This window comes from Cetorhinus maximus, chromosome 23, assembly GCF_964194155.1.
Source record: "Cetorhinus maximus chromosome 23, sCetMax3.hap1.1, whole genome shotgun sequence".
NCBI classification, from domain to species: Eukaryota; Metazoa; Chordata; class Chondrichthyes; order Lamniformes; family Cetorhinidae; genus Cetorhinus; species Cetorhinus maximus.
In genome coordinates this window covers 31,698,302-31,722,028 of record NC_135901.1, presented here as the reverse complement: position 1 = coordinate 31,722,028, position 23,727 = coordinate 31,698,302, and the positions used below count along the sequence as shown (strand labels likewise).

The 23,727-nt window shown below is 50.4% G+C and overlaps 2 protein-coding genes across 2 annotated transcripts in view; one reads left to right on the top strand and one right to left on the bottom strand.

Moving 5' to 3' along the window:
- Positions 1-23,727, top strand: part of LOC144697969 (uncharacterized) — a 65,008-nt gene that overhangs the window by 6,238 nt on the left and 35,043 nt on the right. The gene's annotated exons all lie outside the window — the stretch shown is intronic.
- LOC144698242 (uncharacterized) lies at positions 6,893-9,148 on the bottom strand. The gene has a single exon (XM_078570226.1). It carries the CDS (start codon positions 8,791-8,793, stop codon positions 7,813-7,815), a length of 981 nt encoding a protein of 326 aa, XP_078426352.1. The 5' UTR covers positions 8,794-9,148; the 3' UTR covers positions 6,893-7,812.

Genomic DNA, 23,727 nt, shown 5'->3' with positions numbered 1-23,727 from the left:
CTCACCCACAAGAGGAAACATCCTTTCCACGTCCACCTTGTGGAGGCCGTTCAGGATCTTGTTCACTTCAATCAAATCACCCCTCGCTCTTCTAAACTCCAGTGGAAACCAGCCCAGCCTGTCCAACCTATCATAAGATAACCCGCTCATTCCAGGTATCAATCTAGTAAACCTCCTCTGAACCGCCTCCAACACATTTACATCCTTAAATAAGGAGGCCAAAACTGCACACAGTATTCGAGATGCGGTCTCACCAATGCCCTGAATAACTGAAGCATAACATCCTTCCTTTTATGTCCAATTCGTTTCGTCAAGGAGAGCATGCTGACTCTTTGTGACTCATGCATGAGAACACCTAGATTCCTCTGCACCTCAGAATTATGCAGTTGTTCTCCACTTAAGTAATAATCTTTTTTTATTCTTCCTGCCAAAGTGAACAACTTCACATTTTGCCACATTATACTCCGTCTGCCATATTTTCGCCTGCTCACTTAACCTTTCTATATCCGTCGGCAAACTCCTTATGTCTTCTTCACAACATATTTTCCTACCTAACTTTGTGTCACCTGCAAATTTAGTTACCATGCCTTCACTCCCCTCATCTAAGTCATTGGTGTAAATTGTAAAAAGTTGAGGCCCCAGCACAGACCCCTGCGGGACTCCGCTCGTCACATCCTGCCACTCAGAAAAAAACCCATTTATGCACACTCTCTGTCTTCTGCCAGCCAGCCAATCTTCTATCCACGCTAATATGTTACCCCCTACACCATGAGCTTTTATTTTCAGCAATAAGCTTTGATGTAGCACCTTATCAAGCGCCTTCTGGAAATCTTAAGTACAGTACATCCACCAGTTCCCCTTTATCCACAGTGCACGTTACTCCTTCAAAGAACTCTAATTAATTGGCTAAACAAGAGTTCCCTTTCACAAAACCTTCCTGATCTCCTTGAGTTTTTTGAAGTGCCCAGCTATAACCTTCTTAATGATCGATTCTGACACCTTCCCCACGACAGACATCAGGCTCACGGGCCTACAGTTTCCTGTTTTCTGCCTCCCCTCCCTTCTTGAATAAGAGGGGTTATTTTTGCTACTTTCCAGCCTCATGGAAAGTGTGTGGGCAATGATGGAGCAGATGGACGATAAGTGTGAAATTATCCAGTCTGTGATGGTGTTGTGGAGTGTCTAAAGACACTCGACATGCGTCAGCTGTAAGATGAAACAAGCAGCAGTTTATTGATCAGTACAAGTGTGCATACAGGGGAGATCCAAGGGTTATTCCAAGAGGGATCTCAGTGATACAATGCACTCCTGTTGCACTACAACATTAATCATAATTATCTCATAGATCATATGCACTTGTTTATACTTTTGCTGCTGCACATACATGGCTGTGTAAAAATAATCCACATCTGGACCATCATTCCCCTCCTCACGTCAAGAACATCCTGCCCCCCTATTTACTCTGAACTTTCTCCAGCTTTCCATTTCCCTCTTTTTTGGCTCCCCTCTTATCAAGAATCAGAAACTTATCAAAAAGTAGCAATGCCCTAATCCATCTCACCTTTTTACCTTCGCTTTCAGCAAAATTATCTCCCCTTACACCACCACCGGACAGCTGTGTCTGGTTACTCATACCCGAATTACTCTGTTCGTCCGAAACGATCTCTGCAAGTTCAGCAAGGCTAAGCAAAATCTGTAATCTCATACATATACGTGCTCGTGTGCCTTATCTAAGGAAAGATGTCCTGGCGTTGGAGGCAGTCTGGAGAAGGTTCACTAGGTTGATCCCGGGGATGGAGGGATTTTCTTGAGGAGAGGTTGAGTAGGTTGGGCCTGTACTCATTGGAATTTAGAAGAATGAAAGGCGGTCTTATTGAAACATATAAGATTCTTAGGGGGCTTGACAGGGTAGGTGCTGAGAGGTTGTTTCCCATTGTGGAAGGGTGTAGGACCAGAGGGCATAATCTCAGAGTAAGGGGTCGCCCATTTAAAACAGAGATGAAAAGGAATTTCTTCTCTCAGAGGGTAGTCGATCTGTGGAATTCTTTACCACAGAGGGCTGGGTTGTTAAGTATATTCAAGGATGAGGCAGACAGGTTTTTAATCAGTAAGGGAATCAAGGGTTATGGGGAAAAGGCAGGAAAGTGGAGTTGAGGATTATCAGATCAGCCCATGATCTCATTGAATGGCGGAGCAGATGTGATGGGCCGAATGGCACACTTCTGCTCCTACGCTTTGTGGTCTTATGCTGACCCCCCCTTCAATGGAGGTAGACACTTTGTTATTTGAGCTCCAAGTGATTCCATCGTCTTTTGTGGGTCCTCTCATGATTGACGTGTCCAATGGTGAATCAGAATAGACTTCCGCAGAACTGGCAGTTCATGTTGCCCTTCTTGCTGCACGGGGCAAGTTTCTGCCGCAGCGTCACCCCTGCTCTTCCTCCGCACACATTTAAAGGTCCCAGTTGGTACAGACAGTCCTTGAAACGTGCTGAGCAATATTTCGACACTTGTTTCCACACGGGTCCAGTCGGCCGCAGTGTTCTCCCGAGAGAGGTGGTCCGCGTTGAGTTTGCAATGCCATTTTCTGGGGGCATCCTCCGAACCACAGAAACGTTATGGCACAGAAAGAGGCCATTCAGCCCATCATGACTGCGCCGGCTGGAGCCATCTATTCTAATCTCAACTTCCAGCGCCCAGTCCGTAGCCTTGCAGGTTACAGCACCTCAGGTGGTCATCCAGGTGCCCTTTAACTGAATTTCAGGTTTCTGCCTCAGCCACCAATCCGGACAGCGAAGTCCAGGCACTGACCACCCTCTGGGTGAAGAAGGTTTTCCTATTATACCCTCCAATCCTTCTGCCAATCACCTTAAATCTATGCCCCCTGGTAACTGACCTCTCCACTAGGGGAAACAAGTCTTCCCTGTCTACTCTATCTAGGCCCCTCATAATTTTATACACTTCAATCAAGTCACCCCTCAGCCTCCCCTGTTCTCAGGTTAACAACCCCTGCCTACCTAATCTTTCCTCGCATTATTGCCCTTGTATCACTTATACTGACCACCTTGATGTCCTTTGCCATGAGACTATCCCACATTGGCAATCTTGGAGATTCTGTAATCGTCCATGTGCCCATCAACGTTTTTAAAAAGTAGAATATCTTTTAGAAGTTCATTCATCGTTGTACCTGATGGGCTGAATTATTGTTCATTTTCTAACTGCACTTAGGACCTTCAAATCTGGCCTTTGGTGCAGTGCAGTTGAATGACATGTGCTCTGGGCTTGGGGGGAGAGAGGTAGTGGTGTGTGTGGTGGAGGAACTGGAGGACCGAGGGGGAGCAGCTGGTCCTCCAACCAATCGGAGTGAATGGGGAGAGGGGGTGGTGGGGTGCAGGGCTGAGCACAGATCTCCCTCATTGGCTGAAACTCTGCATCAATCCGAAAGCTGATTTGTCTCAAGCTCCAGGGGAAAACTGGACCTTTCTGTTCATGGCTTCAAACAGATGAGGCCCTGAGGGCATGGAGCAGACATTTCGAAACGTACTACTGAGAAATGACTCGATGAAGGAATGGAGAGCCGTATATCTGAGCTTGCGGACGACACCTGGCTCGTTGTGCAGTGTAGATGGGAGCAGAAAGTTGCCAAGGGACACTTATAGATTGAGCGAGTGGGCAAAACTGGCAGGTGGAGTTCAGTGTGAGGAATTGTGAGTTAATCCACTTCCGGACTGAAGATAGACAGATCAGAGTATTTATTTTTAAAAAGGTTGCGAAGCTAGGAAAGAAGGTTGGGCAGGTGGATGTGGGTGTCCAAGCACAGAAATCAGTCAAAATTTGGTGGACAGGAATGAAAAAATAATTAGAGCAGCAAATGGAATGTTAACTTTTATCTAAGGAAGGCTGGAAAACAACAGGATGGAAGATAATCCTATATTGTCCTTGGGACGGGTATGGATTCACCAGAAGGATATTGTTGGTAAAAGGGTTAAATTAGAAGGACTAGTCTTGTATCCTCCTGAATATAGGGGATCGAGGGGTGATCTAGGCAAGAAGGTTAAGATGATCAAAGCAGGTTGGAGGATAGACAGAGAGAAACCTTCCTTTGGGGATCCAGAACAAGGGGACACAACCAAGTGGTTGAAGGGTCGTGGCAGGAGGCACATCATCATGCAAAGTCTGAAACTCTCTTCCACCACAAAAGCTGTTGAAGCAAAGGGTCAATTGAAATTTTCAAAAGTGAGATTGATAAGACTATTCTGCGGCAAAGATTTTTGAGGGTTGCAGAACCAAATTAATTTACAGATCAGCTCCAACTGAATGGCAAAATAGGTCCGAGGTCGAATAGCCTCACGTTCCTGTGTTCCTAACGTGATCATGGGTGAGGCAGTGGGATTGCTACTGGATTGGTAATCCTGAGACCCAGGGCGATGCTCTGGGGACCTGGGTTCGAATCCTGCCACGGCAGATGGTGGAATTTGAATTCAATTTTAAAAAAAACTGGAATTAAAAGCCTAATGATGACCATGAAACCATTGTCACTTGTAAAAACCCATCTGGTTCACTAATGCCCATTGGGAGAAATGTGCTTTAGGAAATCTGCTGTCCTTACCTGGTCTGGCCTACATGTGACTCCAGACCCTATTAAATGCCCTCTAAACAAGGGCAATTAGGGATGGGCAATAAATGTTGGCCTAGCCAGTGACACCCACATCCCATGAATGAATTTTAAAAAAAGACTGGGCCTGTATTGTCTAGAGTTTAGCCTCCACAGCCCCCTGGGATAGAGAATTCCAAAGATTCACAAGCCTCTGAGTTAAAAAAATGTCTCCTCACCTTGGTCCAAAGTGGCTTCCCCTTTTTTTTAAATTGTGTCCCCTGGTTCTAGACTCCCCAGGGGAACCATCTTACCTGTCTATTCCTTTAAGTATTTTGTAGGTTTCAATGAGATCTCCTCTCATCCTTCGAAAATCTTAGAGAACGCAGGTCCCATTTCCCCAATCTCTCTCCATAAGACAGTCCCGCCATCCCCGGAACAAGTCTGGTGAACCTTCGCTGCACTCCCTCTATGGCAATAACATCCTTTCTGAGTTAAGGGGACCAAAACTGCACACAGCACTCCAGGTGCAGTCTAGCCAAGCTACGATACAAATCAAGCAAGACTTCACTACTCCTGTACTCAACTCCTCTTGCGATAAAGACTAACGTTCCATTAGCCTTCCTAACTGGGATGACATAAAGATTGGCCGGGTGGTTAACAGTGAGGTTGAGTGTCTTGGGCTACAGGAAGATATAGACAGGATGGTCAAATGGGCAGATAAGTGGCAAATGGAATTTAACCCTGAAATGTGAGAGCTGATACACTTTGGAAGGAGTAATTTGACAAGGAAGTATTCAATGAACAGCATGACACTAGGAAGTTCTGAGGAACAAAGGGACCTTGGTGTGTGTGTCTATAGATCTCTGAAGGCAAAGGGGCATGTTAGTGGGGTGGTGTAAAAGGCATATGGGACACTTGCCTTTATCAATCGAGGCATAGGTTACAAAAGTAGGGAGGTCATGTTGGAGTTGTATAGAACCTTGGTGAGGCCACAGTTGGAGTACTGTGTGCAGTTCTGGTCGCCACGTTATAGGAAGGATGTGATTGCACTGAAGGGGGTGCAGAGGAGATTCACCAGGATGTTGCCTGGGATGAAACATTTAAGTTATGAAGAGAGGTTGGATAGACTTGGGTTGTTTTCGTTGGAGCAGAGAAGACTGAGGGGCGACCTGATTGAGGTGTACAAGATTATGAGGGGCATGGACAGGGTGGATAGGAAGCAGCTGTTCCCCTTAGTTGAAGGATCAGTCACAAGGGGGCATAAGTTCAAGGTGAGGGGCAGGAGGTTTAGGGGGGGATGTGAGGAAAAATGTTTTTACCCAGAGGGTGGCAACGGTCTGGAATGCACTGCCTGGGAGGGTGGTGGAGGCGGGTTGCCTCACATCCTTTAAAAAGTACCTGGATGAGCACTTGGCACATCATAACATTCAAGGCTATGGGCCGAGTGCTGGTAAATGGGATTAGGGAGGTAGGTCAGGTGTTTCTCACGTGTCGGTGCAGACTCGATAGGCCGAAGGGCCTCTTCTGCACTGTGATTCTGTGATTCTAATTGCCTGCTGCACCTGCATGTTAGCTTTCAGTGACTTATTGACGAGGACACCCAGGTCCCATTGTACATCTAAGCTTTCTAATCACTTACCATTTAAAAACTGCTCTGGGCACTTGTTCCCCCTACCAAAGTGGATAACCTCACATTTTTCCACATTATGTTCCAAATGCCATGGTCCTGCCCACTCACTAAGTCTGTCCAAATCACTGCAGGATTCCTAGCTTCTGACCTGCTCTTGTAGCCACAGTATGTATATGGCTAAGTCCAGTTCCGTTTCTGGTCAATGGTAACCCCCAGGATGTTGATAGTGGGGGATTCAGCAATGGTAATGCCATTGAACGTCAAGGGGCGACAGTTAGATTCTGCCCCATTGGAGATGGTCACTGCCTGACACTTGTATAACACGCATGTTACTTGCCACTTATCTGCCCAACTCTGAATGTTGTCCAGGTCTCCAGGCATATGGGAAAAGACAGTTTCAGTACCTGAGTCGTCGTGAATGGATCTGAACATCGTACAATCATCAGTGAACATCTCCACTTCTGACCTTACGATGGAAGGAAGGTCATTGATGAAGTAGCTGAAGATGGCTGGGCTGAGGACACTACCCTGAGGAACTCCTGGCCAAAATTTATCCCTCAGTCAACATCACTCGGTCGCTCTCACATTGCTGGGTGTGGGAGTTTGCACCGTGCCGAGCTGGCTGCTGTGCTACCTAATTACAACAAGGATGTACAACAGTTCAAGAAAAAAACGCTCCTTTATTGGCTGTGAAGCATTTTGAGACATGGGGTAGTAGTGAAAAGTGCGATATAAATGCAAGCCTCTTTTTGTTTAGTCGGCTTTGACTGGTTGAAGGGAGCCCTGATCCAGGTATTTGAAATGACGAGGGTTTTCTTTCGAGAGAAAGAATGAGAAACCAATGCCTCCAGCTGGGCTGGGGGCAGAATAGGCATCACCTTAAAATTAGAGCTTAGGCCACCCAGGACTCCCACTTCACAAGAGGGCAGTGGAAGTCTGCTGAGGACGTTTTGGAGTTGGGGTTTTTCCAATCGTGGACACCTTGTTGATTCATCTTTTAAAAGAATGGTCAAGAGTTCCAAGATGGAGTCCCCTCAGTCGTCGATCTGCTCGTCTGACATGCAAAATGTCCAAGGGTTGGGCGAGCGTTCCCTTTCGCTGGACGTGGGCGTCAGTGGCAAGGCCAGCATTTCTTGCCCGTCCTGTATTGCCCCTGGAACTGAACATTTCAGAGGTGAGGGGGCAGCGAAGAGACGACCGCATCGCAGTGCGGGTCTGGAGCCACATGTAGGTCAGACCGGGTGAGGACGGCAGACGTCCTTCCCTAAGGCGGGTATTAGTGCACCAGATGGGTTTTTCACGACGGTCACCATCGCCGATATTATCTTTACAACTCCAGATTTATTAAGTGGATTTAAATTCCACCAGCGGCTGAAGTGGGATTTGAACCCTTGTCCCCGCCAGAGCAATAGCCTGGGCCTCTGGATTACTCGTCCATTAACATTACCACTACACCACCGTCTGCTGATTTTTGGGAGGTGGGGGAGCGGCAGAGACACAGGATATTAAACTCCACCCGGTTACAGGGTAATTAACAGCAACAGGATGATCAAGCCCCCCCCCCAGCAGTCAGAACGAACAATGGTTCAGTCCGGGATGTGACTGACAGCAGCAATAACAGCAGGATCCAAGCCCTGCAGTCGCACGTGTACCCGCTGGTGGGTCAGCAGGTGGGACGACTGGGTGAAGCCCTTCCCGCACGCGGAGCAGGTGAAGGGCCTCTCCCCGGTGTGGACCCGCTGGTGGGTCAGCAGGTGAGACGACTGGGTGAAGCCCTTCCCGCACTCGGAGCAGGCGAATGGCCTCTCCAGGGTGTGGACCCGCTGGTGGGTCAGCAGGCTGGACGACTGGGTGAAGCCCTTCCCGCACACGGAGCAGGTGAAGGGCCTCTCCCCCGTGTGGACCCGCTGGTGCATTAGGAGGTTGGATGAGCAAGTGAAGCCCTTGCCGCACACGAAGCAGGTGAAGGGCCTCTTCCCGGAGTGCACTCGCCGGTGTGTCAGGAGGTGCGTTGACTGGGTGAAGCCCTTCCCGCACACGGGGCAGGTGAACGGCCTCTCCCCCGTGTGAGTGCGCCGGTGTCTCTGCAGGTCCTTTGAGCTTTTGAAGTCCTTCTCACACACGGAACATTTGAACGGCCTCTTCTCGGTGTGAAACAGCTGGTGCTCCAGGAGGCTGGATGAACAGGTGAAGCCCTTCCCACAGGCCGAACAGGTGAAGAGTCTGTCCCCGGTGTGAAACTGCTGGTGGGTCAGCAGGTGGGAGGACTGGGCGAAGCCCTTCCCGCACGCGGAGCAGGTGAACGGCCTCTCCCCCGTGTGAACCCGCCGGTGCTTCAACAGCTCGTTGGTGCTTTTAAACCTCTTCCCACAGTCAGAGCATCGAAAAGGTCTCTCGTCAGTGTGAACGAGCTGGTGCTTCTGGAGGCTGGACGACTGAGTGAACCTCTTCCCGCACACGGAGCAGATGAACGGCCTCTCCCCGGTGTGAGTGCGGCGATGAATCTCCAGCAGGGACGGGTAACTGAATCCCTTCCCGCAGTCCCCGCATTTCCACGGTTTCTCCATGGCGCGCTTGTGTCTCTGCGGGTTGGGCGATCAGCTGAAGCCTCGTCCACACACAGGACATCTATAATGTCTTTCCCGGCTGTGAATGGTGATGTATTTTCAGGCTGTGTAACTGGTTAAAGCTCGTTCCACAGTCAGTTCACTGGAAACACTCTCACTCGGGTGTGTGCGTGTGTCTTGGTGCTTTCCCAGTCACACTGATGTTTGAAATTTTTTCCCACAGACAGAACAGACAAATATTTCTCCATCCACATTCAAAGACCGATGATATTCAGGTCCTGATGAAGTGAGTGACTGTGTCAGTTTTTGATGTGATGTTTGGTTTGAGTTCCCCGTCTGCAAATCCTCCCCTTCTGATTTCCTGTAAAAGGAGTTTACAAAAGTCATCACTGTCAGGACAGGCTAGAAATGCAGAACAGACAATTCTAGTTTCTATGGAACATTCTTTCCTCTCTCGTTCCCCTGAAGCTGTAAACCCTGTCCCACACACACCCTACTTGCTGTGCTGAAATTCAAGCTGATTACACCATTTTCAACTTTATTTGTTCGGTTTACATTTTCTCTCTCCCCTGAAGGTGCTGACTGACTGGGGTCAGTTCTACACTCACTGGTTCCTCCCTCTCTCTCTCTCCCTGAAGGTATTGACTCTGGCTGGGTTCAGTTCCACACTCACTGGTTCCAGTTCCACACTCACTGGTTCCTCTCTCTCTCTCTCCCCTGAAGGTGCTGACTCTGACTGGTTTCAGTTCTACACTCCCTGGTTCCACTCTCTCTCTCTCACACACCGGCAGCAGATATTTGGAAGCCATCTTGAATTCATCTTGAAAGATGCAGTATAATGATCCAAAAGATGCCTCGTTGTACTGCTGCAAGTTTATTCTCTAGACTTTGCTTAAGGAGGAAGTATGATTCTGGAATTCTAATGCAACAACAACTTGCAGTTACATCGCACCGTGTGTGTAGTAAAACAGGCCACGGTGCTTTACCAGAGAATTACCAAAGAAAGTATTCACGTCCAACCATATAAGGCAATATTAGGACAGGTAACCAAATGCTTGGTGAAAGAGAGAGGTTTTACAATAGGCTCTGAAAGAATGAGGGGCTGGAAAAAGGGCTGGCAGGTCTAGCGAGGGAATTCCAGAGCTTCAGCTTTACACAGCTGAACTCACGGCCCCCGATGCAGTGGCGATGTAACAGGGCAATCACCAAGTGCACACAACGGATAAATCACAGAGAGCGCAGAGGGCTGTAGGGGCTTGAGTCGGTTACAGGGAAAGGAGGGCTGTCAGGGCTGGAGGAGGTTACAGAGATAGGGAGGGTTGTAGAGGCTGGAGGAGGTTACAGGGATGGGGAGGCTGGAGGAGGTTACAGAGATGGGGAGGCTGGAGGAGGTTACAGAGATGGGGAGGGTTGTAGGGGCTGGAGGAGGTTACAGAGATAGGGAGGGTTGTAGGGGCTGGAGGGGGTAACAGAGATAGGGAGGGGCGTAGGGACTGGAGGCAGTTACAGAGATAAGGAGGGGTGTAGGGACTGGAGGAGGTTACAGAGATCGAGAGGCTTGTCGGGGCAGGAGGCGATTATAGAGATAGGGAGAGGTGTTGGGGCTGGAGGCAGTTACAGAGATAGGGAGAGGTGTAGGGACTGGAGGCAGTTATAGAGATAGGGAGGGGTGTAGGGGCTGGAGGAGGTTACAGAGATAGGGAGGGTAGCAGGGGCTGGAGGAGGTTAAAGAGATAGGGAGGGGGCAGGAGCTGGAGGCGGTTACAGAGATAGGGAGAGTTGTAGGAGGTCACAGAGATAAGGAGGCGTGTAGGGGCTGGAGGAGGTTACAGAGATAGGGAGGGTTGTAGGGTCTGGAGGAGGTTACAGAGATGGGGAGGGTTGTAGGGGATGGAAGGGGTTACAGAGATATGGAGGGTTGTAGGGGCTGGAGTCGGTGACAGGGAAAGGAGAGATGTCGGGGATGGAGGAGATTACAGAAACAGGGAGGGTTGCAGGGCATGGAGGAGGTTACAGAGGTAGGGAGGGTTGTTGGAGCTGGAGGAGGTTACAGAGGTAGGGAGGGTTGTTGGAGCTGGAGGTGGTTACAGAGGTAGGGAGGGCTGTAGGGGCTGGGGGAGGTTACAGAGATAGGGAGCGTTGTGGGGGTTCGATGAGGCTACAGAAATAGGAAGGGTTGTAGGAGCTGGAGGGGGTTACAGAGACAGGGAGGGTTGTAGGGGCTAGAGTCGGTTACAAAGACAGGGAGGGCTGTCGGGGCTGGAGGAGGTTACCGAGATAGGAAGGGTTGTAGGAGCTGGAGGGGGTTACAAAGACAGGGAGGGCTGTAGGGGCTGGAGGAGGTTACCGAGATAGGGAGGGTTGAGGAGCTGGAGGAGGTTACAGAGATAGGGAGGGCTGTAGGACCTGGAGGAGGTTACAGAGATGGGGAGGGTTGTAGGGGCTGGAGTCGGTTACAGGGAAAGGAGAATTGTCAGGGCTGGAAGAGGTTACAGAGATATGGAGGGTTGTAGGGGCTGGAGCCGGAGACAGGGAAAGGAGAGTTGTCAGGGCTGGAGGAGGTTACAGAGATATGGAGGGTTGTAGGGGCTGGAGCCGGAGACAGGGAAAGGAGAGTTGTCAGGGCTGGAGGTTACAGAGATAGTGAGGGTTGTAGGGCATGGAGGAGGTTACAGAGGTAGGGAGGATTGACGGGGCTGGAGGGGGTTAGAGATAGGGAGGGCTGTAGGGACTAGAGGAGGTTAACGGGATCGAGAGGCTTGTCGGGGCAGGTGGAGGTTACAGAGATAGGGAGGGTTGTAGGGCCTGGAGGAGGTTACAGAGATAGGGAGGATTGTAGGGGCTGGAGGAATTTATAGAGATAGGGAGGGTTGTTGGGGCGGGAGTGGGGACACAGAGATAGGGAGGGTTGTAGGAGCTGGAATAGGTTACAGAGATAGGGAGGGTTGTAGGGGCTGGAGGAGGTTACAGAGATAGGGAGGGTTGTAGGGCTGGAGGAGGTTACAGAAATAGTGAGGGTTTAAGGGGCTGGAGGAGGTTACAGAGATAGGGACGGCGGTAGGAGCTGGAGAGTTATGGAGATAGATTGGAGAGGTTGGGACTGTTCTCCTTGGAGAGGAGAAGGCTAAGGTGAGATTCAATAGAGATGTTCAAAATCATGACGGATTTGGTCTGGATAGAGTAGATAGGGAGAAATTGTTCCCACTCGTAACAGGATTGAAATGAGAGGGCACAGATTTAAAGTGATTTGTTAAAGGTGCAAATGTGACGTGAGAAACAATGTGCAGGGGTACGAGGAAAAGAGAGGAGAATGGCACTGAGTCATGATGTTCATTTGGAGAGCCAGTGCAGACACGATGGACTGAACGGCCTCCTTCTGTATCATAACAATTCTGTGATTCTGGAGCAGGTTACAGAGATAGGGAGGGCTTTAGGGGCTCTAGGAGATTACAGAGATAGGGAGCGGTATAGGAGCTAGAGGAGATTGCAGGGATAGGGAATGCGGTAGAAGCTGGAGGAGGTTACAGAGATAGGGAGAGTTGTTGGAGCTGGAGGGGGCTACAGAGATAGGGAGAATTGTACGGGCTGGAGGGGCTGGAGCAGGTTACAGAGATAGGGAGAATTGTACGGGCTGAAGGAGCTTACAGAGATGGGGAGGGTTATAATGGCTGGAGGAGGTTACAGAAATAGGGAGGGGTGTTGGGGCTGGGGGAGGTTACAGAGAAAGGGAGGTTTGTAGGGGCAGGAGGCGGTTATAGAGATAGGGAGGGGTGTAGGAGCTGGAGGAGGTTACAGACAGAAGGTTTTGGTGGCTGGAGGAGGTTACAAAGATAGGGAGGGGTGTCGGGTCTGGAGGAGGTTACAGAGAGGGGGAGGGGTGTAGGGGCTGGAGGGGGTTACAAAGATAAGGAGTGTTGTTGGGGCTGGAGGCGGTTACAGAGATAGGGAGCGTTGTAGGGGCAGGAGGCGGTTATAGAGATAGGGAGGGTTGTTGGGGCTGGAGGAGGTTACAGACATACGGAGAGTTGTAGGGGCTGGAGGAGGTTACAGAGATAGGGAGGGGTGTAGGAGCTGGAGGAAGTTACAGAGATAGGGAGGGTGCAGGAGCTGGAGGCGTTTATAGAGATAGGGAGAGTTGTAGGAGGTCGCAGAGATAAGGAGGCGTGCAGGGACTGGAGGAGGTTACCGAGATAGGGAGGGCTGTAGGGGGTTATAGAGAGAGGGCGGGTTGTAGGGACTGCAGAAGGTTACAGAGCTAGGGAGGGCTGTAGGGGCTGGAGGGGGTTATAGAGATAGGGAGGGTTGTAGGAGCTGGAGGAGGTTACAGAGATAGGGAGGATTGGAGGAGCTGGAGGAATTTATAGAGATAGGGAGGGTTGTTGGGGCTGGAGGATGTTACAGATATAGGGAGGGTTCTAGGGGCTGGAGGAGGTTACAGAGATAGGGAGGGCTGTTGGAGCTGGAGTAGGTTACAGACATAGGGAGGGTTGTAGGGGCTGGAGAAGGTTACAGAGATAGGGAGGTTTGTAGGGGCTGGAGGAGGTTACAGAGATAGGGAGGTTTGTAGGGGCTGGAGGAGGTTACAGAGATAGGGAGGATTGTAGGAGCTGGAGAGTTATGAGGATAGATTGGAGAGGTTGGGACTGTTCTCCTTGGAGAGGGGAAGGATAAGAGGAGATTTCATCGAGGTGTTTAAAATCATGAGGAGTGGAAAGAGTACATTGGGAGAATCTGTTCCACTCGTAAAAGGATGGAGAACGAGAGGGCACAGATTTAAAGTGATTTATTTGGAAAAGAAGCAAATGTGATGTGAGAAAAAACTTTTTCACACAACGAGTGGTTCGGGTTTGGAATGCACTGACTGGGAGTGTGGCGGAGGCATGTTCAATTGAGGCATTCAAGAGGGCATTGGATGGTTATTTCAACAGAAGCAATATGCAGGGTTACAGGGAAAGGGCAGGAGAATGGGACTGAGTCATAACGATCATTCGGAGAACCAGTGCAGACAAGATGGACCAAAAGGTCTCCTTCTGTGCCCTAACAATGTTGTGATTCTGGAGGAGGTTACAGGGATAGGGAGGGTTGTATGGGCTGGAGGAGGTTACAGAGATAGGGAGGGTCGTAGGACCTGGAAGAGGTCACAGATATAGGGAGGGTTGTAGGGGCTGGAGGAGGTTACAGAGATAGGGAGGGTTGTAGGCTCTGGAGGAGGATACAGAGATAGGGAGGGTTGTAGGGGCTGGAGGATGTTACAGAGATAGGGAGGCTTGTACGGGCTGGAGGAAGTTACAGAGATAGGGAGGGTTGTAGGGGCTGGAGGAGGTTACAGAGATAGGGAGGGTTGTAGGGGCTCTAGGAGATTACAAAGATAGGGAGCGGTATAGGAGCTAGAGAAGATTGCAGGGATAGGGAATGCGGTAGAAGATGGAGGAGGTTACAGAGATAGGGAGAGTTGTCGGAGCTGGAGGGGGCTACAGAGATAGGGAGAGATGCAGGGGCTGGAGGAGGTTACAGAGATAGGGATGGTTGTAGGAGGTCGCAGAGATAAGGAGGCGTGCAGGGACTGGAGGAGGTTACCGAGATAGGGAGGGCTGTAGGGGGTTATAGAGATAGGGCGGGTTGTAGGGACTGCAGAAGGTTACAGAGCTAGGGAGGGCTGTAGGGGCTGGAGGGGGTTATAGAGATAGGGAGGGTTGTAGGAGCTGGAGGAGGTTACAGAGATAGGGAGGATTGGAGGAGCTGGAGGAATTTATAGAGATAGGGAGGGTTGTTGGGGCTGGAGGATGTTACAGATATAGGGAGGGTTCTAGGGGCTGGAGGAGGTTACAGAGATAGGGAGGGCTGTTGGAGCTGGAGTAGGTTACAGACATAGGGAGGGTTGTAGGGGCTGGAGAAGGTTACAGAGATAGGGAGGTTTGTAGGGGCTGGAGGAGGTTACAGAGATAGGGAGGTTTGTAGGGGCTGGAGGAGGTTACAGAGATAGGGAGGATTGTAGGAGCTGGAGAGTTATGAGGATAGATTGGAGAGGTTGGGACTGTTCTCCTTGGAGAGGGGAAGGATAAGAGGAGATTTCATCGAGGTGTTTAAAATCATGAGGAGTGGAAAGAGTACATTGGGAGAATCTGTTCCACTCGTAAAAGGATGGAGAACGAGAGGGCACAGATTTAAAGTGATTTATTTGGAAAAGAAGCAAATGTGATGTGAGAAAAAACTTTTTCACGCAGCGAGTGGTTCGGGTTTGGAATGCACTGACTGGGAGTGTGGCGGAGGCATGTTCAATTGAGGCAATCAAGAGGGCATTGGATGGTTATTTCAACAGAAGCAATATGCAGGGTTACAGGGAAAGGGCAGGAGAATGGGACTGAGTCATAACGATCATTCGGAGAACCAGTGCAGACAAGATGGACCAAAAGGTCTCCTTCTGTGCCCTAACAATGTTGTGATTCTGGAGGAGGTTACAGGGATAGGGAGGGTTGTATGGGCTGGAGGAGGTTACAGAGATAGGGAGGGTCGTAGGACCTGGAAGAGGTCACAGATATAGGGAGGGTTGTAGGGGCTGGAGGAGGTTACAGAGATAGGGAGGGTTGTAGGCTCTGGAGGAGGATACAGAGATAGGGAGGGTTGTAGGGGCTGGAGGATGTTACAGAGATAGGGAGGCTTGTACGGGCTGGAGGAGGTTACAGAGATAGGGAGGGTTGTAGGGGCTGGAGGAGGTTACAGAGATAGGGAGGGTTGTAGGGGCTCTAGGAGATTACAAAGATAGGGAGCGGTATAGGAGCTAGAGAAGATTGCAGGGATAGGGAATGCGGTAGAAGATGGAGGAGGTTACAGAGATAGGGAGAGTTGTCGGAGCTGGAGGGGGCTACAGAGATAGGGAGAGATGCAGGGGCTGGAGGAGGTTACAGAGATAGGGAGAGTTGTCGATGCTGGAGGAGGTTACAGAGATAGGGAGGGGTTGGAGGAGGTTACAGAGATAGGGAGGGCTGTCGGACCTGGAGGAGGTTACAGAGATAGAGAGGGTTGTAGGGGCTGGAGCAGGTTACAGAGATAGGGAGAATTGTACGGGCTGGAGGAGGTTACAGAGATGAGGAGGGTTATAGTGGCTGGAGGAGGTTACAGAAATAGGGAGGGTTGTTGGGGCTGGAGGAGGTTACAGAAATAGTGAGGGTTTAAGGGGCTGGAGGAGGTTACAGAGATAGGGAAGGTTGTAGGGGCTGGAGGAGGTTACAGTGATAGGGAGGGTTGTAGGGGATGGAGGAGGTTACAGAGATAGGGTAGGCGGTAGGAGCTGGAGAGTTATGGAGATAAATTGGAGAGGTTGGGACTGTTCTCCTTGGAGAGTAGAAGGCTAAGGTGAGATTCAATAGAGATGTTAAAAATCATGACGGGGCTGGATAGAGTAGATAGGGAGAAATTGTTCCCACTCGTAACAGGATTGAGAATGAGAGGGCACAGATTTAAAGTGATTTGTTAAAGGGGCAAATGTGACATGAGAAACAATGTGCAGGGTTACGGGGAAAAGAGAGGAGAATGACACTGAGTCATGATGTTCATTTGGAAAGCCAGTGCCGACACGATGGACTGAACGGCCTCCTTCTGTATCATAACAATTCTGTGATTCTGGAACAGGTTACAGAGATAGGGAGGATTTTAGGGACTGGAGGAGGTTACAGAGATAGGGAGGATTGTAATGGCTGGAGGTTACAGAGATAGGGAGGGTTGTAGGGGCTGGAGTAGATTACAAAGATAGGGAGCGGTATAGGAGCTAGACGAGATTGCAGGGATAGGGAATGCGGTAGAAGCTGGAGGAGGTTACAGAGATAGGGAGAGTTGTCGGAGCTGGAGGGGGCTACAGAGATAGGGAGAATTGTACGGGCTGGAGGGGGCTACAGAGATAGGGAGAATTGTACGGGCTGGAGGAGGTTACAGAGATGGGGAGGGTTATAGTGGCTAGAGGTGGTTACAGAGATCGAGAGGCTTGTCGGGGCTGGTGGAGGTTACAGAGATAGGGAGGGTTGTAGGGGCTGGAGGAGGTTACAGAGATAGGGAGGATTGTAGGGGCTGGAGGAATTTATAGAGATAGGGAGGGTTGTTGGGGCGGGAGTGGGGACACAGAGATAGGGAGGGTTGTAGGAGCTGGAATAGGTTACAGAGATAGGGAGGGTTGTAGGGGCTGGAGGAGGTTACAGAGATAGGGAGGGTTGTAGGGCTGGAGGAGGTTACAGAAATAGTGAGGGTTTAAGGGGCTGGAGGAGGTTACAGAGATAGGGACGGCGGTAGGAGCTGGAGAGTTATGGAGATAGATTGGAGAGGTTGGGACTGTTCTCCTTGGAGAGGAGAAGGCTAAGGTGAGATTCAATAGAGATGTTCAAAATCATGACGGATTTGGTCTGGATAGAGTAGATAGGGAGAAATTGTTCCCACTCGTAACAGGATTGAAATGAGAGGGCACAGATTTAAAGTGATTTGTTAAAGGTGCAAATGTGACGTGAGAAACAATGTGCAGGGGTACGAGGAAAAGAGAGGAGAATGGCACTGAGTCATGATGTTCATTTGGAGAGCCAGTGCAGACACGATGGACTGAACGGCCTCCTTCTGTATCATAACAATTCTGTGATTCTGGAGCAGGTTACAGAGATAGGGAGGGCTTTAGGGGCTCTAGGAGATTACAGAGATAGGGAGCGGTATAGGAGCTAGAGGAGATTGCAGGGATAGGGAATGCGGTAGAAGCTGGAGGAGGTTACAGAGATAGGGAGAGTTGTTGGAGCTGGAGGGGGCTACAGAGATAGGGAGAATTGTACGGGCTGGAGGGGCTGGAGCAGGTTACAGAGATAGGGAGAATTGTACGGGCTGAAGGAGCTTACAGAGATGGGGAGGGTTATAGTGGCTGGAGGAGGTTACAGAAATAGGGAGGGGTGTTGGGGCTGGGGGAGGTTACAGAGAAAGGGAGGTTTGTAGGGGCAGGAGGCGGTTATAGAGATAGGGAGGGGTGTAGGAGCTGGAGGAGGTTACAGACAGAAGGTTTTGGTGGCTGGAGGAGGTTACAAAGATAGGGAGGGGTGTCGGGTCTGGAGGAGGTTACAGAGAGGGGGAGGGGTTTAGGGGCTGGAGGGGGTTACAAAGATAAGGAGTGTTGTTGGGGCTGGAGGCGGTTACAGAGATAGGGAGCGTTGTAGGGGCAGGAGGCGGTTATAGAGATAGGGAGGGTTGTTGGGGCTGGAGGAGGTTACAGACATACGGAGAGTTGTAGGGGCTGGAGGAGGTTACAGAGATAGGGAGGGGTGTAGGAGCTGGAGGAAGTTACAGAGATAGGGAGGGTGCAGGAGCTGGAGGCGTTTATAGAGATAGGGAGAGTTGTAGGAGGTCGCAGAGATAAGGAGGCGTGCAGGGACTGGAGGAGGTTACCGAGATAGGGAGGGCTGTAGGGGGTTATAGAGATAGGGCGGGTTGTAGGGACTGCAGAAGGTTACAGAGCTAGGGAGGGCTGTAGGGGCTGGAGGGGGTTATAGAGATAGGGAGGGTTGTAGGAGCTGGAGGAGGTTACAGAGATAGGGAGGATTGGAGGAGCTGGAGGAATTTATAGAGATAGGGAGGGTTGTTGGGGCTGGAGGATGTTACAGATATAGGGAGGGTTCTAGGGGCTGGAGGAGGTTACAGAGATAGGGAGGGCTGTTGGAGCTGGAGTAGGTTACAGACATAGGGAGGGTTGTAGGGGCTGGAGAAGGTTACAGAGATAGGGAGGTTTGTAGGGGCTGGAGGAGGTTACAGAGATAGGGAGGTTTGTAGGGGCTGGAGGAGGTTACAGAGATAGGGAGGATTGTAGGAGCTGGAGAGTTATGAGGATAGATTGGAGAGGTTGGGACTGTTCTCCTTGGAGAGGGGAAGGATAAGAGGAGATTTCATCGAGGTGTTTAAAATCATGAGGAGTGGAAAGAGTACATTGGGAGAATCTGTTCCACTCGTAAAAGGATGGAGAACGAGAGGGCACAGATTTAAAGTGATTTATTTGGAAAAGAAGCAAATGTGATGTGAGAAAAAACTTTTTCACACAGCGAGTGGTTCGGGTTTGGAATGCACTGACTGGGAGTGTGGCGGAGGCATGTTCAATTGAGGCAATCAAGAGGGCATTGGATGGTTATTTCAACAGAAGCAATATGCAGGGTTACAGGGAAAGGGCAGGAGAATGGGACTGAGTCATAACGATCATTCGGAGAACCAGTGCAGACAAGATGGACCAAAAGGTCTCCTTCTGTGCCCTAACAATGTTGTGATTCTGGAGGAGGTTACAGGGATAGGGAGGGTTGTATGGGCTGGAGGAGGTTACAGAGATAGGGAGGGTCGTAGGACCTGGAAGAGGTCACAGATATAGGGAGGGTTGTAGGGGCTGGAGGAGGTTACAGAGATAGGGAGGGTTGTAGGCTCTGGAGGAGGATACAGAGATAGGGAGGGTTGTAGGGGCTGGAGGATGTTACAGAGATAGGGAGGCTTGTACGGGCTGGAGGAGGTTACAGAGATAGGGAGGGTTGTAGGGGCTGGAGGAGGTTACAGAGATAGGGAGGGTTGTAGGGGCTCTAGGAGATTACAAAGATAGGGAGCGGTATAGGAGCTAGAGAAGATTGCAGGGATAGGGAATGCGGTAGAAGATGGAGGAGGTTACAGAGATAGGGAGAGTTGTCGGAGCTGGAGGGGGCTACAGAGATAGGGAGAGATGCAGGGGCTGGAGGAGGTTACAGAGATAGGGAGAGTTGTCGATGCTGGAGGAGGTTACAGAGATAGGGATGGGTTGGAGGAGGTTACAGAGATAGGGAGGGCTGTCGGACCTGGAGGAGGTTACAGAGATAGAGAGGGTTGTAGGGGCTGGAGCAGGTTACAGAGATAGGGAGAATTGTACGGGCTGGAGGAGGTTACAGAGATGAGGAGGGTTATAGTGGCTGGAGGAGGTTACAGAAATAGGGAGGGTTGTTGGGGCTGGAGGAGGTTACAGAAATAGTGAGGGTTTAAGGGGCTGGAGGAGGTTACAGAGATAGGGAAGGTTGTAGGGGCTGGAGGAGGTTACAGTGATAGGGAGGGTTGTAGGGGATGGAGGAGGTTACAGAGATAGGGTAGGCGGTAGGAGCTGGAGAGTTATGGAGATAAATTGGAGAGGTTGGGACTATTCTCCTTGGAGAGGAGAAGGCTAAGGTGAGATTCAATAGAGATGTTAAAAATCATGACGGGGCTGGATAGAGTAGATAGGGAGAAATTGTTCCCACTCGTAACAGGATTGAGAATGAGAGGGCACAGATTTAAAGTGATTTGTTAAAGGGGCAAATGTGACATGAGAAACAATGTGCAGGGTTACGGGGAAAAGAGAGGAGAATGACACTGAGTCATGATGTTCATTTGGAGAGCCAGTGCAGACACGATGGACTGAACGGCCTCCTTCTGTATCATAACAATTCTGTGATTCTGGAACAGGTTACAGAGATAGGGAGGATTTTAGGGACTGGAGGAGGTTACAGAGATAGGGAGGATTGTAATGGCTGGAGGTTACAGAGATAGGGAGGGTTGTAGGGGCTGGAGTAGATTACAAAGATAGGGAGCGGTATAGGAGCTAGACGAGATTGCAGGGATAGGGAATGCGGTAGAAGCTGGAGGAGGTTACAGAGATAGGGAGAGTTGTCGGAGCTGGAGGGGGCTACAGAGATAGGGAGAATTGTACGGGCTGGAGGGGGCTACAGAGATAGGGAGAATTGTACGGGCTGGAGGAGGTTACAGAGATGGGGAGGGTTATAGTGGCTAGAGGTGGTTACAGAGATCGAGAGGCTTGTCGGGGCTGGTGGAGGTTACAGAGATAGGGAGGGTTGTAGGGGCTGGAGGAGGTTACAGAGATAGAGAGGGGTGTCGGGGCTGGAGGAGGTTACAGAGATAGAGAGGGTTGTAGGGGCGAAGGAGGTTAGAGATGGGGAGGGTTGTATAGACTGGAGGGGGTTACAGAGATAGGGAGGGTTGTCTGGACTGGAGGAGGTTACAGAGATAGGGAGGATTGTTGGGGCTGGAGAACGTTACAGAGATAGGGAGGGTTGCTGGTGCTGGAGGAATTTATAGAGATAGGGAGGGTTGCAGGGGCTGGAGGAGGTTACAGAGATATGGAGGCTTGTTGGGGCTGGAGGGGTTACAGAGATAGGGAGGGTTGTAGGCTCTGGACGAGGATACAGAGATAGGGAGGGTTGTAGGGGATGGAGGATGTTACTGAGATAGGGAGGCTTGTACGGGCTGGAGGAGGTTACAGAGATAGGGAGGGTTGTAAGGGCTTGAGGAGGTTACAGAGATAGGGAGGGTTGTAGGGGCTGGAGAGTTATGAGAATAGTTTGGAGAGGTTGGGACTGTTCTCCTTGGAGAGGGGAAGGATAAGGGGAGATTTGATAGAGGTGTTTAAAATCATGAGGAGTGGATAGAGAACATCGGGAGAAACTGTTCCACTCGTAAAAGGATTGAGAACGATAGGGCACAGATTTAAAGTGATTTGCAAAAGAAGCAAGTGTGATATGAGGAAAAACTTATTCACACAGCGAGTGGTGCGGGTCTGGAATGCACTGTCTGGGAGTGTAGCGGAGGCAGGTTCAATCGAGGCATTCAAGAGGGCATTGGATGATTATTTCAAAAGAAGCAATGTGCAGGGTTACGGGGAAAAGGTAGGAGGATGGGACTGAATCAAAATGATCATTCGGAGAGCCAGTGCAGACAAGATGAACCAAATGGCCTCCTTCTGTGCCCGAACAATGCTGTGATTCTGGAGGAGGTTACAGGGATAGGGAGAGTTGTGGGGCTGGTGGGAGTTACAGAGATAGGGAACATCATAGGACCTGGAAGAGGTTACAGAGATAGGGTAGGCGGTAGGAGCTGGAGAGTTATGAAGATAGATTGGAGAGGTTGGGACTGTCCTCCTTGGAGAGGAGAAGGCTAAGTGAGATTCGATTGTAGGGGCAGGAGGCGGTTATAGAGACAGGGAGGGTTGTTGTGGCTGGAGGAGGTTACAGAGATAGGGAGGATTGTAGGGGCAGGAGCCGGTTATAGAGATAGGGAGGGGTGTAGGGGCTGGAGGAGATTACAGAGATAGAGAGGGTTGTAGGGACTGGATGCGGTTACAGAGATAAGGAGGGGTGTAGGAGCTGGAGGGGGTTACAGAGATAGGGAGGGTTGTATGGACTGGAGGAGGTTACAGAGTTATGGAGGGTTATTGGGGCTGGAGGAGGTTACAGAGATAGGGAGGGTTGTTGGTGCTGTAGGAGGTTACCGAGATAGGGAGGATTGTATGGACTGGAGGGGGTTACAGAGATAGGGAGGGTTGTATGGACTGGAGGAGGTTACAGAGATAGGGAGGGTTGTATGGACTGGAGGGGGTTACAGAGAAAGGGAGGGTTGTCTGGACTGGAGGAGGTTACAGAGTTATGGAGGGTTGTTGGGGTTGTAGGAGGTTACCGAGATAGGGAAGGTTGTTGGGGCTGGAGGAGGTTGCAGATGTAGGGAGGGTTCTAAGGGCTGGAGGAGGTTACAGATGTAGGGAGGGTTCTAAGGGCTGGAGGAGGTTACAGAGATAGGGAGGGCTGTTGGAGCTGGAGTAGGTAACAGAGATAGGGAGGGCTGTTGGAGCTAGAGTAGGTTAGAGAGATAGGGAGGTTTGTAGGGGCTGGAGGAGGTTACAGTGATAGGGAGGATTTTAGGAGCTGGAGAGTTATGAGGATAGATTGGAGAGGTTGGGACTGTTCTCCTCGGAGAGGGGAAGGATAAGAGGAGATTTGATAGAGGTGTTTAAAATCATGAGGAGTGGATAGAGAACATCGGGAGAAACTGTTCCACTCGTAAAAGGATTGAGAACGAGAGGGCACAGATTTAAAGTGATTTGCAAAAGAAGCAAGTGTGATATGAGGAAAAACTTTTTCACACAGCGAGTGGTTCGGGTCTGGAATGCACTGTCCGGGAGTGTGGCGGAGGCAGGTTCAATCGAGGCATTCAAGAGGGCATTGGATGGTTATTTCAAAAGAAGCAATGTGCAGGGTTACGGGGAAAAGGTAGGAGGATGGGACTGAGTCATAATGATCATTCGGAGAGCCAGTGCAGACAAGATGGACCAAATGGCCTCCTTCTGTGCCCTAACAATGCTGTGATTCTGGAGGAGGTTACAGGGATAGGGGGGGGGGGTCAAAGGGCCTGGAAGAGGTCACAGAGATAGGGAGGGTTGTAGGGGCTGGAGGAGGTTATCGAGATAGGGAGAGTTGAAGGGGCTGGAGGAGGTTACAGGGATAGAGGGGGGGTCAAAGGGCCTGGAAGAGGTCACAGAGATAGGGAGGGTTGTAGGGGCTGGAGGAGGTTATCGAGATAGGGAGAGTTGAAGGGGCTGGAGGAGGTTACAGGGATAGGGGGGGAGTCGAAGGGCTTGGAAGAGGTTACAGAGATAGGGAGGGTCGTAACACCTGGAAGAGGATACAGAGATAGGGAGGGTTGTAGGGGCTGGAGGAGGTTATCGAGATAGGGAGAGTTGAAGGGGCTGGGGAAATTTACAGAGATAGGGAGGAGTGTAGGGGCTGGAGGTGGTTACAGACATAGGGAGGGTTATAGGGGCGAAGGAGGTTAGAGATGGAGGGTTGTCTGGACTGGAGGAGGTTACAGAGATAGGGAGGGTTGTAGGGGCTGGAGGAGGTTACAGAGATAGGGAGGGTTGTAGCGGCTGGAGGAGGTTACAGAGATAGGGAAGGCGGTAGGAGCTGGAGAGTTATGAAGATAGATTGGAGAGGTTGGGACTGTCCTCCTTGGAGAGGAGAAGTCTAAGCGATTTGATAGAAGTGTTCAAAATCGTGAGGGGTCTTGACAGAGTAGATAGGGAGAAAATTGTTCCCACTCCTCAATCCTCTTATAACAAGGGGCCACAGATTTAAATTGATTTTCAAAAGAAGC